We start from the raw sequence: 14,348 nt of genomic DNA, 5'->3' as shown, positions 1-14,348 counted from the left end.
AGATATAAAGGGAGGCTTCCATTTTCCTACATGAACAAAAGTTGTTTCACAACTACAGTTCTATCAACCACAGTATTACTTTTATGATAAATGGCACTCAAATGTCAAGATTTAAAGAGTTCAGGTCTTACTACTTTTCTTGAAGTGTCAGCTAAAAAGTTTTAAAAAACCAAGAACAGTGCAAACATGTCAAATACTGAGCACCACAAGCACCAAGCAGCTAGCATTGCAAAAACAATGTAGAAGAAAAAAAATCTTAAAAATTCCTGTAAAAAAAAACTTTTTATGGATTAGACATTAGTCTCATAACACCTGCTGCATAATTGTTCTTTCTGCTGCCCATAACACTGTATCACTCAAGTCACACATCCTGTTACAGTAATGAAATTCTACCTCAAGAGCCAGTCTAGCAACAGAAAATTCATCGGCCAAGAAGAATTTACTAGAAAATTAAGACATATTCAATGAACAGTAAAACTGGTTGGTATAGCCTCATGACTATAGTACACTGACTTAATTCTATGCTTCCCAAAATATGGAAAATATGAATACAGTTCTGATCTCCATATAAATCATTCATAACCACTGCACTCAAAATTATTCATAAAAAAAACAAGTAGCCACATCTTTCAAAGACAGCTGTGAACTTAGTAGACGTGTAACAGCTACATTCCAATTTTTTTTTTCTTTTTTGGATGCTGTCTTCCCCTGTAGATCCAGGCTTCTTGATGAAAACAGGAGTCTGTTAAGTCTTTACCCATGAAAGCATGGTACTCAAGTATTTTGTTTCTGTGTTCAGTCTGAATCACAAACAAGATGACTTCCAGAACATGCTAGAAGGTTCCGAAGGCTTTGTCAAATTGCCAATTGAAATACGTGCAATTATATATTGTGCTTATTCTACTGCTGCAGATACATACTGTGACAAGCCAGGCAGAGACGTGAACAACTGATTCATCAACTGAATTGACACCAGAGTTGACACCCCTACACTTCCCAACACAAACTCTTTTAGTTAATCAAGGGGATGAGTCACTTTGGAAGTTAAATACGTGTGAATACATGGCAATTATTCCTCAACAAACTCAGTATGAGATTCAAGAAATAAAATGTTACTTTTACTAGTGAAATGTCAGAAATTGAGATGAGCGGCAGTATACAAAGGTCACTGCCCTGAGCACAACACTTGCTCTGGGAGAAGCATAAACAGTCCTATGAAATGGAATACATGTCTGCTATTTATTTTTACTTGACTTACCCTCAGGTAGCTGTCATAGTTCTTTAGAGTATCTCTATACAATGCACTCATCAACATGACACTCAACTGCTTTGACTATGTTCAAGAGACTGAGCATCAAAAGATCAAAAATCACTGCATGATGCCATTGAACAGCCTGGTCTGTAAGTATTATTACACAGCAGTTGCAATGCCCAGTGTTGGCATTAAAACCTGGCCACTCACTGAAACTGAAGTTGCAACACAGAAGCTTTTTGTCTTTTACTGAGGTGAACACAAGTTAAATACTGTTTTGCAATAATAATTAAAATAATTAAGTTACAGACTTCATCTTTAGACAAATACTACAGGTAAAAAAAGAACGGACTAGCAAACACTTCAAAGTGAAGTTTCTGAAGTAAAAATAAGAAATGTTAATTTTCAGCCTAAATCAGAGACTTTCTAATTTCATATTAAGCTTTAAACCCTTTATAAACTTCACTTACTACACATATATTCCAAGTGTAATTTATAAAAAGGAATTATGTAACAAAATACAGAAGTTCATGGATGTTAGTTATTCAGCAGAAGCCCTTATCCAGGGTGACTTAGAATACACAAACTTAATTTACATCAATAATTATGTATATTCAACAAGTTTACAAAACAAGATGTAGGCCAATGCCATGTGGAACAGCAACATAAGTCTTATAAAACCTAAATCCACAAGATACAATCTATACAAGGACACATTTTTGTCACATTAAATATTTGTACAATTCACATTACACTCACCAATAAAAATAAATCGTACCTTACACTGTACTTACACCACCAAAGATTTAACTTGGTGGGTAGCTTCAAATAATATGCATCATTGCATTTTCACAACTGATAAAAGTATTACATCTGCATGTTTTCACTATGCACATCCAGAACTTTTTTTAAACTAAAGCCCTCTCATTCACAAAATATATTCCGGATGCATTTTCATAGACTGTGGTTCAAAGCAGCTTGGGTCTTATTTTCCATTAAATCCAGAAAACTTGAGATAAAGTGGAAACTTTCTCTTTTCTGACAGGTTCTCAAAGCAGCAAAGGAAGGAAGGCAGTTCATGTGAACTGACTCGTCGGTGACAGAGTGAAAGGAAAAAAAACACACACTCTGGTACGAAAACTGATTTTTAAGAGAGTTTAAATTTAGATCTGGCGGGATGAGGGTGACTGTCAAAAAAGCGATAACATCAGGATTCTCCCAGAATCACATACTTTAAAAAAATATCTATTAAAAGTTGTACCATACTCACTCTGCCCTCCTTATGTTATATGGAATATTTTAATGACAGAATATTTATAAATAGTTGTTAAGCATTCAGAAACTACTTTGCAATAACGCATTAGCCAAATAAAACACCAATTATATAGTAAATTATATTTTTTTTTACATTCAAACAGCCCTGTCAAAGACCAGACCAGAATAAGTACATCCTAAAACTACCCTGAAGAGTGCTGTACTATGGGAAAGAAGGCTTATGTAAGTTCCCTTGCAGGAGAAGTGATAGCTAGGTCACATACCTATGGTACAATCTAAAGACTGCAGCAGACCTAATGGCTAATGTGTCAATTCATTACAACCTCAAGGCTTTACTTGCAGTGGTTTGCAGACAAGTGAAAAACACCAAATGGAAGCATGCTTCAGTTGTTCCAGTTCCCCATGGTCATGGGAGAATATTAATGGAGTATACATCGTTAGATGTTATGGCTGCACTACCCTTTAATAGTGCCATGGGCACTAAATAAGGAATGGTTTTAGCACTGAGCGCTAATTTAGTTGACAAATAAATTTTAATACAAATCCTTAAATTGTTTTCATTAGTTTGTAGAATGAACAGGAAAGGGAATTAGACCAGATTTCCCAAAACCAATGCCCCAGCATGTTGATCAAGGTCCCAGTGTCGCCCTTCACTGAGACACTAAGCCAAGACCCATCCTACTTAGTCATTAGATTTCGATGTTTGTAAGTGAACTATGAGTTAGTTTCTCACTCCTCCACCTGATCTACAATGTACTGGAGCCACAGGCACACAATGGCAGCCCTGTGACATCCTGATAGACACTGCAGTGCAGGATGAAATGAGACCCCCTGCTAAATGCGAAGACCCTTGGAATCCTTTGAGATGAAAAGCGCAATAGAAAAGCAAGGAATTGTTATAATTATTACAATACTACTGAAGAACCAGAATAGAGGTCTTTGGATGATAACACTTTTCTTAAGCTGTAGCATTTCCCAGTTCCATTTAATACATAACATAGCTTTGGCTGCAAACTATAAGAAATGCTGAAAAAAAAAACAACCTATAATCATGACAGCCTTTCCAAAAAATCACAGTTCATCAAAAGTAAAACACAGAAGCACAAACCCTTCAATATCTTTCCTCAAACCTTTCATCACTCTGTGAAAAAAAATGTTTTCTCCATCATCGAGACTGATTATTGTATAAGATTGAAAGATAATTACAACCCTTAAATCTATCAACCCAGCATGACTCTATGACAGGTCACCATCTTAGTCCACTCTTTCAAATTAAGCTTTGAATTGCAGAGACACAATTATTGGACTTTTAGTTAAAAAGTGGTAAAAGAGACACAAAGATCAAAGAAAAATAAATTATCTCAAAATGCACCAGTTTAATGCCACCAATCTCACACTCCTGTCATTTCATATTCCTCACAGTGGAAGTACAAAAATTGAAGACACTGCCTGAGAGAGCTGCGCATCCAGACTAAAACAGTCTTAATTCATGATCCACTGCTCTGAAAAATAGGACTGAAATGTAGACCCTTACTCTTTCTTTATTGAACTTTATTCAGTGTACTCCCCAAGAGACAAGTCATCTGTCTTGGGAGGCAAGGCTGAAAGCTCTGCTGGTCAGAAATTAAAAACTAAATGGCCTTTCCTGACATCCAGCAAACCTTTGCACAAAGATAAACATTCCTGGAGCTGAAGACTGAAAAGGGTTTGCATTTGTATCAGTGCCTCTGAAGAGGAGTTCCTCATTTGCAACTTGAGGATTGGGCACTGTTTTCATTTGATATAATGGGTACAGCCAGAAGACTAATAAAATTAATACTAATAGAAATGTTTTGTTTGTTTAAAAAGTATAGTTTCTCCTAAGAATGTAAAAATAAGCATTCTCTCTAAACATGAACTGTATTTAAAGTATCAATGGGTCAATGTGTCAGCCATTAGTTTCTTTAAATATCTCAGTATTTAACCCTTTGTTCAATGTGGAAACTACAAACTCAAAATTAAAGGAGAAACCTATAGTTCTATAGTTGTACTGTTGCGTAATATACACAAATGTAATTCATTGGTAGCCATTACTTAAAATGGAACCCTTTTGTGATTATTCAAACCGCCATAATAAGGAAAAACAAAAGAACAACTCGGTATATGTGAATGTAAGTTTATGTTTAAAAAATGTTAATATCAGTTATCTTAGCTCTTGCTGTGTTAAAAGTTCTGTGCAATATTATTGAAGCTCTGCAGTCCGACCTGGGTCAAATACAAAGCAAAGCCTCATTCTAACTGGCAGAAGGCTGTCAGGTTGACAGAAGAGTATCTGCAATAATTCCCAGCACAGACAGCAGGTAATGGTGATGAGACAGAGACAGATCAGTTTGCCTTTGGGTGCTGTTTGTGGTCTGAATACACAGTGTTGCAGAAAGATAGTGAAATCAGGGATTTCACAACATTCTTTAACATTTAATCAGGGATTTCACAAAATCCTTAAATGTTTCAGTAAAAACACTATATCCTTGTGTTTTTAGAACTCCCTTGATTTCACACAGCTACTTTAAAACTTTAATGCTGTACATATGTGAACACCATTGTGAAAAAATAGGTGTTTTCTCTGTAATGTACATTATATGCATAATTCAGATTACATTTAATGTATTTTCTTAAATTAACAGAGGCCATAACTCTCGAACATTATGGACAGTTTCCAAATAATATAGCTGAAAATCACAGAGACATCTTCTGGTGATCTGGGTGTATAGCACCCATTTTCTAGGAAGAGTGGGCTAGAATTACAAACAGGTTTCCACAGCAATGTCACGGATAGTTCACATGACACAGAAGCTGAGGACACACCTTTAAAGATCTAAACGTAATGAGAAAACCTGAATTATTAAAAGTAACCTCTGAATATTATTATAAATGCAATACTGTTTTTAATGATTATGATATAAAAAGTAAGTCTAATGTTCTTTCAGTTGCTTCGAGAGCAAGACAGAGACTAAATTATAGCCTGTATACTGCTGAAGGAACAATATTCTCATTGCATACTGTTGTTTTGCATTGTTACAGTATCACAAAAAATGCAAATCAATGGGAACACTGCAGAAATAACAGCATCAATGGGGAACAAGGAAAAAACCTGCCAAGCAGAAAAGGAGAATTCTGCCATTAAATCAAAAAAGAACTAAAATGAAGTTTGCTGAAATGAACTGAACATAAAAGAAATCATTTGGAAAGCTGCTTAAATTATATTCATAAACGTCATACTCTTTCAATGCACTGGAGAGGAAATAAGTTCAAGTCAACTGTATTGTTAAAATAGTCTTATCATTATCTACTTTCATGTGAAATATCTCATAAAAAGTATGGATCATTGCCAAGAACATTTCTGAAAGCAAAAACTACAAGAACAAAATTATTAGTTCTCGTTCACAGTTATAATATTAAAATCAATTTTTTAAGGTGTTTGCCGAGTACCTTCAAAGTTAGTCACTGTGGAATATCAAGGTTTACCCACATCATTTCTAATATGAGATTCAGAATGATGTGGTTTTATTTTTGCATTACTATATTGTTTTCTTAGTTGTCAATATTTTTTTTTAAAGGAAAAAATGGGTACATCAAAAAAAATAACTCACCACAAGATCTGGATCCTGCATCAAATTCAGAATGGCTTCATATAACTGGGGTCTTAATTCAGACTTAAATTTCACAGAAATCCATTGTCCAATCAGCCAAATCACCCTTCTTCGTATGAGCTTGTATCTGGAAATTGGGAAACGAACATTTAAACTGAGAAATACTTTAGCAAAGCATTAATACAGAATATATTACTTTAAAAAATTACTTATTTAAAAGATTAAATATTACATTACCTTAGGCAAAAAAAATGTAGCTCTGATGCTAAATATCTATTTTGACGGACATTCTGCAAACTCAAACAGGCAATTACTACATCAGGTATTTTAAGTATTTAGCATTCGAATAACATACATCATGTTCCATCCATACGTTTTCTAAATGCTTTTTCCAATACAAGGCCGCAGGGGAGCTGGAGCTAATCCCGGCAAGCAACAGGCACGAGTCAGGACACAACTGTGATAGGACGCCAGTCCATCGCAGGGGCAGACACAGACATAGACACATTCACACGAGGGCCAAAGTTCCCAAATGCCAACTAACCTACCAGTATGTCTTTGGATGGGATGAGCCTGGAGCACCTGGAGGAAACTCACACAAACATGGGGAGCACCACAGGAATTGAAGGCAGGGCCCCATGCATCACCATGCTACCCATAAGTTATACAGTCAATATATTCAATAAGGCAAATAGGTACTTATTTTCCCCATTTCACAGTTTATGAGTACTTTTTCTGACACACATTAACATGTACTTCATTGTTCACCAAAGTATTTAACATTTTTGTAAACTGTAATGTTACTTCTTAGTTTATTTTTTTCTCCTGTGATTTATTTCTTTTCAAGAATTTACCTGTGTGGATTAAAGCTTAGCTAAACGTTCAGAATACAGATCAACTCTGTACTCAGGACGCTTCATAATTGCTTTGTTGCAGAAATGTCCTGATTTTGAAATCTTTGTTGAAAAATTAATTTGGCACTTCTATTTAAGGAAAACATTGTTATCTTTTTGTTATCAGGAAAAAAAAGTTGATAAGAGAAGGATTTCAGCTTTTAAAGCTGTTGCCAAATCTCAGATGTACAGGACAGGCACTTTATCTTTCATCAATGAAATCACTAAAGAAAAGTCACTTTCAAAACAGACAGACTTCATCATCTGACAAGTTCTGTAATGAGAAAGTGCCAGGCTTCATGACAAGACAAGACTACATTTGTACCCAGCCAGCAGCTATATCACCCTGCAGCTCTCAACTGGCCACCCACTGAAGCTAAGCAGGGCTGAGCCTGGTCAGTACCTGGATGTGAGACCTCCTGGGAAGCTGTGGTTGCTGCTGGAAGTGGCGTTAGTGGGACAAGTGAGGGGCGCCCACCCTGCAGTCTGTGTGAGTCCTAATGTCCCAGTGTAGTAACAAGGACACTATAGTGGGCGCTGTCTTTTGGATGAGACATTAAACCGAGGTCCTGACTCTCGGTGGTCATTAAAGATCCCCGGGCATTTCTCGAGAAGAGCGGGGAGTTATCCCGGTGTCTGGTCCAAATTTTCCCCTTTGGCCTTTGCTGTGGGCTCCAAATTGTCTCCATGTATGATTGGCTTACACTTGCCCTGCGATGGACTGGAGCCCCGTCCAGGGTGTACCCAGCCTTGTGCTCTTTGCTTTACCATAGGTGGTAAATGACATTTGGTAAATGACATGACATTTGTACCCAATTCTAGACCACATTTTGCTCTCAAAAATGACACTTCAAACTTATATATGGCTTCTTAGACATAAAACTAGAAAATTAAAATAAAAAAAATACCCAGAAAATTACCACCTTTCAACCCCCTGTTGTACTTTTTGATACAAGCGATTTAATTTCCCAGAAGCTAAGCTATTCAGAGAAACAAACAGTAAAAAGAAATGACAGGCAAAAGGAATTATGCATTATGCATCTGCTTAACAGATACTTTTATCTACTCAAAGGGTACTCATGAACAAAAAGAAAAAAAGGACTGAATTTGCTAACTATGGCAAATAGTGGAAAACAGGAACTTTTCACTCTCTCAATCAGTCTGTCGGTAGTAAACCTGATTTGAATACCGCTTTCCCCTTCATTCAGAGGGTACTTTGAACGTGTTAGCCTTGAAGCCTTGAAATCTAGTAGTTCACACTGAGCCTTTGGCTTCTGTCACATATTAATAAGCTGTGCCCCACTAAGGATAGCAAGGTCACCACCCATATCACACAAAAGAGATTTGGCTCTTCCTCGAACAGAAAGGGTGTTGCACTGAGTTTAAAATGTAGCCCTGGGATTACAGAGGCCTATCAGGAACCTCTTAAAGACAAAGCAGTGAAAGAATCCTCAAGACTTTCATCAGCAAACTGAGTCAATTCTTCCTAACAGCTTTTCACACCTAGATCAAGTGTGTGTTCATTCATGTCAGAGTGTGAAAATGGCCAAGTGTGAAACACCTAAAACCACCATTTACATTAGAATGCAGACCAAACAAAGAAACTAGGGTTCACATAATCACAGAAAAAGTGGTTCCGTTCATTTGAGCAGTGGCCAACAGAATTAAGAATTCACATTATTTTATCTTAAAATACAACAAAGAGGAGGTAATTTATTGTCCACTGTCCACTACATAAAGAAAGTTACATAACAATACATCATAATAATGTGTTTTATCACTGTTACATTAAGTTTAAACTCAGTATGGAATAGGTTTGTCTGATACACTTGCTTATCATATCGCCAAAAACTCCACATCCCTCATATTTTCCAAATTCCTTAGACCTGCTCAACATGTGAAGTCACAATATTGTTATAATTGTCATTAATAACAGTAGAATCATAGTACTCGAAAGAATGATAATAGCAACAGCAGCAAAATATTAGAGACAATATTTGACTATTACTAGTAATATTTTACAGGTTGGGGGGAAATGATGTAGCATCACTGTGCCCAGGAAGCAGATGTTTGTTTGTTTTGATTTTTTTTCCCCTGCAAACAATTAACAGAGTAATCAAGCTATCTCCATAGCTTTCAGTTCTAAAATGTTTCACTTTTATACCGCACTCAACCCCCCACGCTGAAAGTGAAGATCGTCACAAATACAATTATGCCAACCATACAATGTAACTAAAATAACTAGCAGTTAAGCATGGTACAGGTTATGTATCAAAATATAAATATTGCCTTTTAAAGAAGAAAATACAGAATGAAAGTATTTTTCCAAACCAATAAAATACTAGGAAAATAAAATGTATACTCATTAGAAATAACCTTAATAACGTAAGGCTATTTGCTCAACTGCAAATCACCATTAAGATACCTATTACCGAGTCTCTTCCTACAAGTCTAACAGCTACATAATGCCTTCTGGGATATCTTAAGACTCTGAGGTGCTCAACAAGTACTTATTAAACTACTTATTGACAGGAACACTAAACCCCCTGCATAGAGAATGCGAAAGATATATATATATAAGAGAATTAAATCCTAGCCTCTGTCTGGATGTGCTCCATATTTAGGAAATGAAAAGCTGAAAAAAACAAGATTTTTTTTACACTTTAAAAATACATATAGATAGAAATTTCCTGATAGAATGCCTCCAAACTGACCAAATGGGAAAAGATCCTGCAATATAAGTATACATGTTGCATTTCTGTAAATCCTATATAGTATAAAGTAATTCAAATGGGACCATTCACATGGCAAAATGAAAAGTCAGTTTTGACAGAGCACAAGCTGCAGAGTCATAATAAAAGGAAAATTTCTGAGCTCAGAGGCCATAGAAAAGGCACTGCATGAAAATCATATGCCAGGGTTAACAATCTTTAACATTGATGAAATAAGCATTACAGAAATTCCTGTAGTGTTGATGGAAATATATTTCATTTTTATTCAGGTTCAGAGATGTTAAAACTGGCACTCCATTTTTGACCAGCATACGGATTCTGATACTTATGCTCTGCTAACTGTAACAGTGGTAAATGCAAGCAGAAATAAATGTGCTGCTACATAAATTCAGATGACTAGACTCCGTGAAAACAGCAAGCTGTTCTGGTGACTGTTTGCATTCTTATTGTTCATAAATGACAAAGGACATGAAGTAGAAACAAAACACTCAGTAAAGTTCAGCAATATTACTCGGCTACCTCACTGAACTATCGATTAAGAGGTACTATTGCGAGAGAAAGTTGAGAACTTCGGGATTTAAAAAAAAATGATAATAAAGGTTCACTTAAGCACTGTTGATGTTTCAAAAATAATAAAAATTGCTATCGCATCAAGCAAAGCCAAAAACTGTGTTAACACACTCATACACTTGCCTGTTGAGCTTCCAGTGAAAGGGTACAGATTTATGTTTGTTTATGGGAATATGTGAGACAATTAATTTTAATTAAAAATAATTTGTGAAAACATACTTTACATTTCCTAAAATGACTTAAATATGCCACTAAACCTGGAAGAGATGCATATACTGTATAAGATGTGCCGATAATTACCACTCAACAGCAAACTTTGAAGCTTGAAGAATAATCTCACCCACCCAAATTAGAAACGGAGAGTTTTAATTACTTATTAAATTAATTTCTGACACACAAACAAATGATATTTTCTTATTTCTTTTTATATCTCTTGCAATTTTCTAGGTCCATTATACATGATTACTTATGACAGACACCATTACTATCTCCAGTGATGGCTACACTCTTAATGATGGCTTAAAAAAAAATCTGGAAGGTACCAAACAAAACCCTTGTTTCTAATGTTCCAGGCGGAATCTACTGCATTTGCATTCCTCTACTTCTCCTACTGCACAATGAACCTGTGTGTAAGAACATAACAAGAGAAAATATATACTCCACGAATGTGCAGCTCAGCTATCAAACTAAGAAAATAAAATAATGACCACTGTGCCATGTACCTTGGTTTTGTTCACAAAAGTTAGATTGTTATAAACATCTGTTGGAAAAGGAGTAATATGGGCTATGGAGATGCCTAGTTGCTTAGTAAAGGCTTTAGTATAATTTTACATGATATTCAACTTACACCTATGAATATTTGTATTTTTAAGGTTACAGTAGTTACTCCCTCGCAGAATTATAACCAGGCACATAGCAGCACCAGGGCTAGTTATCAAGCATACACCTTTGTAAATCTCAGGATGTGCTTTTCTCTGTTTGGAAAGTACTAATGGTGCTCTCCTATACGAGCCCAGCAGAAGTCCAGAATTTTTGTGGTAAGCTGAATACTGCACAACACTGTAACCAGTAACAGAAAGCATGAAGAGGACATAGAAGTAACTGGGATGAAAAAGAGAGTGATACACAACCCGAGTCAGCACAACCACCCTGGCAAGCTGAAGCTGGGAGGTAAAACTGTGTTATCAAATCATTCAACATTTTCTTTCTTAGGTTTTTTTTTTAAATTTCCAAAAGCTCTAATTCTCCGTCACTAAATTTTGTTATTGTATTTTTATCATGCTCCTTGGTATCAGGCTGCATACTATAGTAGCCACGTCAAAAGAATGCCAAGGGTTTCTAACTATGGTGCCTGTAAGTATAAGTATAAGTCCTTCACACAATGTGGACATGTGCAGCTTCTTTTACCGATTATGAACTAACGACTTTGGTAAATTAGTCTTCAACTTCACATACATTGCGGCCTCATTTGAATCACACATCACGTGGCTTTACGCACAACAACCTTTTATTTTTCGTAAATAGGGTTTTCTGAAATAAGTCTTCCAAAGAGTTCACTTTAACTTACTGAACCCTTTCACCTCAAGTGCGAAATGTGATAAGACACTTCTGAATCTATACATGAAAAGGCACTGCATGCCCCGAAAACATGCACAAAGAAAGATCAATAAACCACCCCCAATTCAATATAAGACTCAGACCTAATGTAATCTGATGACGGGACCCCAACTATAGTAATGTAATCAACACCAAAACATCAGAAACCTGTGTGATATAGAAAAACTGCATTTTCTATAGAATTTCATGGAAGAGCAAAAGTGCCAAAAGAAAATCCCAAAATGTTTACAGAGGTCTGCATATTAAAGGATCACCCTTTGCCACCACACCATTAATGTCAAAACCTTCAGTTAGATGGATGTCAATGACAATATTACTACATGTATGACTGGAGGTATGCTTATACCTAGTAGGTGGCTACTTAAGTTCATTCATTGTAACAAAAATGTCAAACACCACCAATGTCAAAGCTAAAACCTTTTTATTTAATCTACCTTCTGTTCATCAAATATTTTGCAAGAATTATTAGTTTCCTGAAAGAAATATGCACTATAAAAGTGATAAGAAGAAGCCCAGGATTGTAACCTTGAAATATTACTAATAAAATGCTAATTTTAAAGGTTTTACTTGGGAATCTTTCTCACTAAACAACTGTGACATAGGGAGTTACAAGTTATAAGACACTTCTTAATGTAAGTGCACAGCTAGGCAATTTCAAAGAGCCTACTGCATGAAGTAGATACACAGCTTAGTACACTTTCGGAGCATTAAAAGCTGTGGGAGATGGTCATGCTTTTAATTTTCGCTGTATGCTCCAGGGCAATGAATCCTTCTTAAGTGTCCTACTTCCTTTGATATATTAGAAGATGCTTCATATTTTTATACTGAGGACCTGAATTAATTATACCTCATTTTTCTGGACCAAATGAATATTATAGCAATTAGGCCTGAGGTTGATAAGAGCTCTATTAATGCTATGAACATTTCAGTGTTTTTTTTATGTTGTTGATGTCTCCCTTCTCTACTCCCAGGCTGCTAGAACATCTCTAAAATCTGTTCCTGTCAATATCTGCTTAAGGCAAAAAGAAGTCATGCATGCACTTATGTACACTGAAAGACAGAGATGAAAATACTTGGCACAGCACTGGCTGTGAAACCACCATCCATGGAAATAAACTGACACTTGAGGAAACAAACAATATGACTAACACATTTGAACAGGACAAATCAAACAAAATTCTTGACCAAACGAAGAAAAAAACCCAACAGATTTTCTCTATGGTCATCTGATTGTATGGTTATGTTTAACTGGCAGGAGGAATGAATGCAGCCAGTTAAACTAAGTCCCAAGAAGAAAGTGACTAAAAACTAAACTTCAGACTGCCCAGAGGTTACTGCTGTGGACTCATCACAGGACCCAGGCAATGATGAGAGGTATTGGAGAGCTGCCGACAGAACATAGTGTTCCACAACTGATCACCGTCTGCTGTAGGCAGGGCCGTCTTAAGGGGGGGGGAGAAGGGGGCCCTGCACCGGCCAGCGCCCCCCACAATCCCCAGTCCCACTTCAAACACGTTAAGTGACACACAAAACTCTTATTTTAACTCAAGATGAAATCTAAAGTTAGTGGGAGAGCAGATGCTTTATTCAGAACTGGAGGCATGTCCCGTGCTAACTATGTCACAGGCCATCAGTTGCCAGCTAAAAGTGACTGCGGCAGAACTAAACTGGCTTGGAAAAAGTTAGCCGGTGTACAAATGGCGAGCACAAGCAGGGATAGGGACAAATAAAAAAAATTAGACCAACCTACTGTATATAGGGTGTGAGAAAAGAAAAAGGAAGCAGAAGAGGGAGGATGGAAATGTGGCACTTCAAAGGTCTTTGGAAACGTTCTTTGTAAAAACCAGGAATAAGAAACAGACACAGGCGGTGATCTCGACGACAACAAGGATGTTAGATTTGAGACACCCGAAGGTGCCGATAGCATTAGCAACAATGGCGATTAGTAGTTACGTTCAGTTCTGTATGTCTGTTTGCGCAGGCCAGTTAGGCACCACTAACAAAAGACATGGGACAACTTTGATATTGACCAAGATCAACCAATACTCTGTAATTGCTGTGTAATGAGTCAGCATAAATGTAGCAAACTTTTGACATTATGAAGTTAAGCAGAGTTTCAGATGAAAGAAGTGAGCTAGTTCATTGCTAGTTCAATTTTTTTGCAGTTTCTCTGTAATTACTATTTCTCTTATTTTGGTACTAATTGTAAACAATACTGGTCTACTAAAAATACCAGAATTTAGAACACTGATATAAATCACATGGTACACTAGTCCTAACACAGACCACTGTGGAACACCAGTAATTAAGTCCCAATTCTATCCATTAACCAGCTCTCAATTATTCAGAGGCATGAATCTCTACTGCCTGTATTGTGAAT

The 14,348-nt window shown here is 36.4% G+C and overlaps 1 protein-coding gene across 1 annotated transcript in view; it reads right to left on the bottom strand.

Annotated features, from left to right (window-relative positions):
- The window catches only part of ipo11 (importin 11), a 275,680-nt gene that overhangs the window by 163,418 nt on the left and 97,914 nt on the right, over positions 1–14,348 (bottom strand). Inside the window, exon 16 of the mRNA XM_088629761.1 lies at positions 6,157–6,283. Within this exon, the coding sequence (XP_088485887.1) occupies positions 6,157–6,283 (127 nt within the window). The remainder of the gene's footprint in view (positions 1–6,156; positions 6,284–14,348) is intronic.

The sequence above is a fragment of the Lepisosteus platostomus genome, chromosome 4 (assembly GCF_059453375.1).
Source record: "Lepisosteus platostomus isolate fLepPlt1 chromosome 4, fLepPlt1.hap1, whole genome shotgun sequence".
In the NCBI taxonomy this organism is placed as follows: domain Eukaryota; kingdom Metazoa; phylum Chordata; class Actinopteri; order Semionotiformes; family Lepisosteidae; genus Lepisosteus; species Lepisosteus platostomus.
Note: the sequence above shows the minus strand (reverse complement) of the source record. Positions and strands in the feature narration are given on the sequence as shown.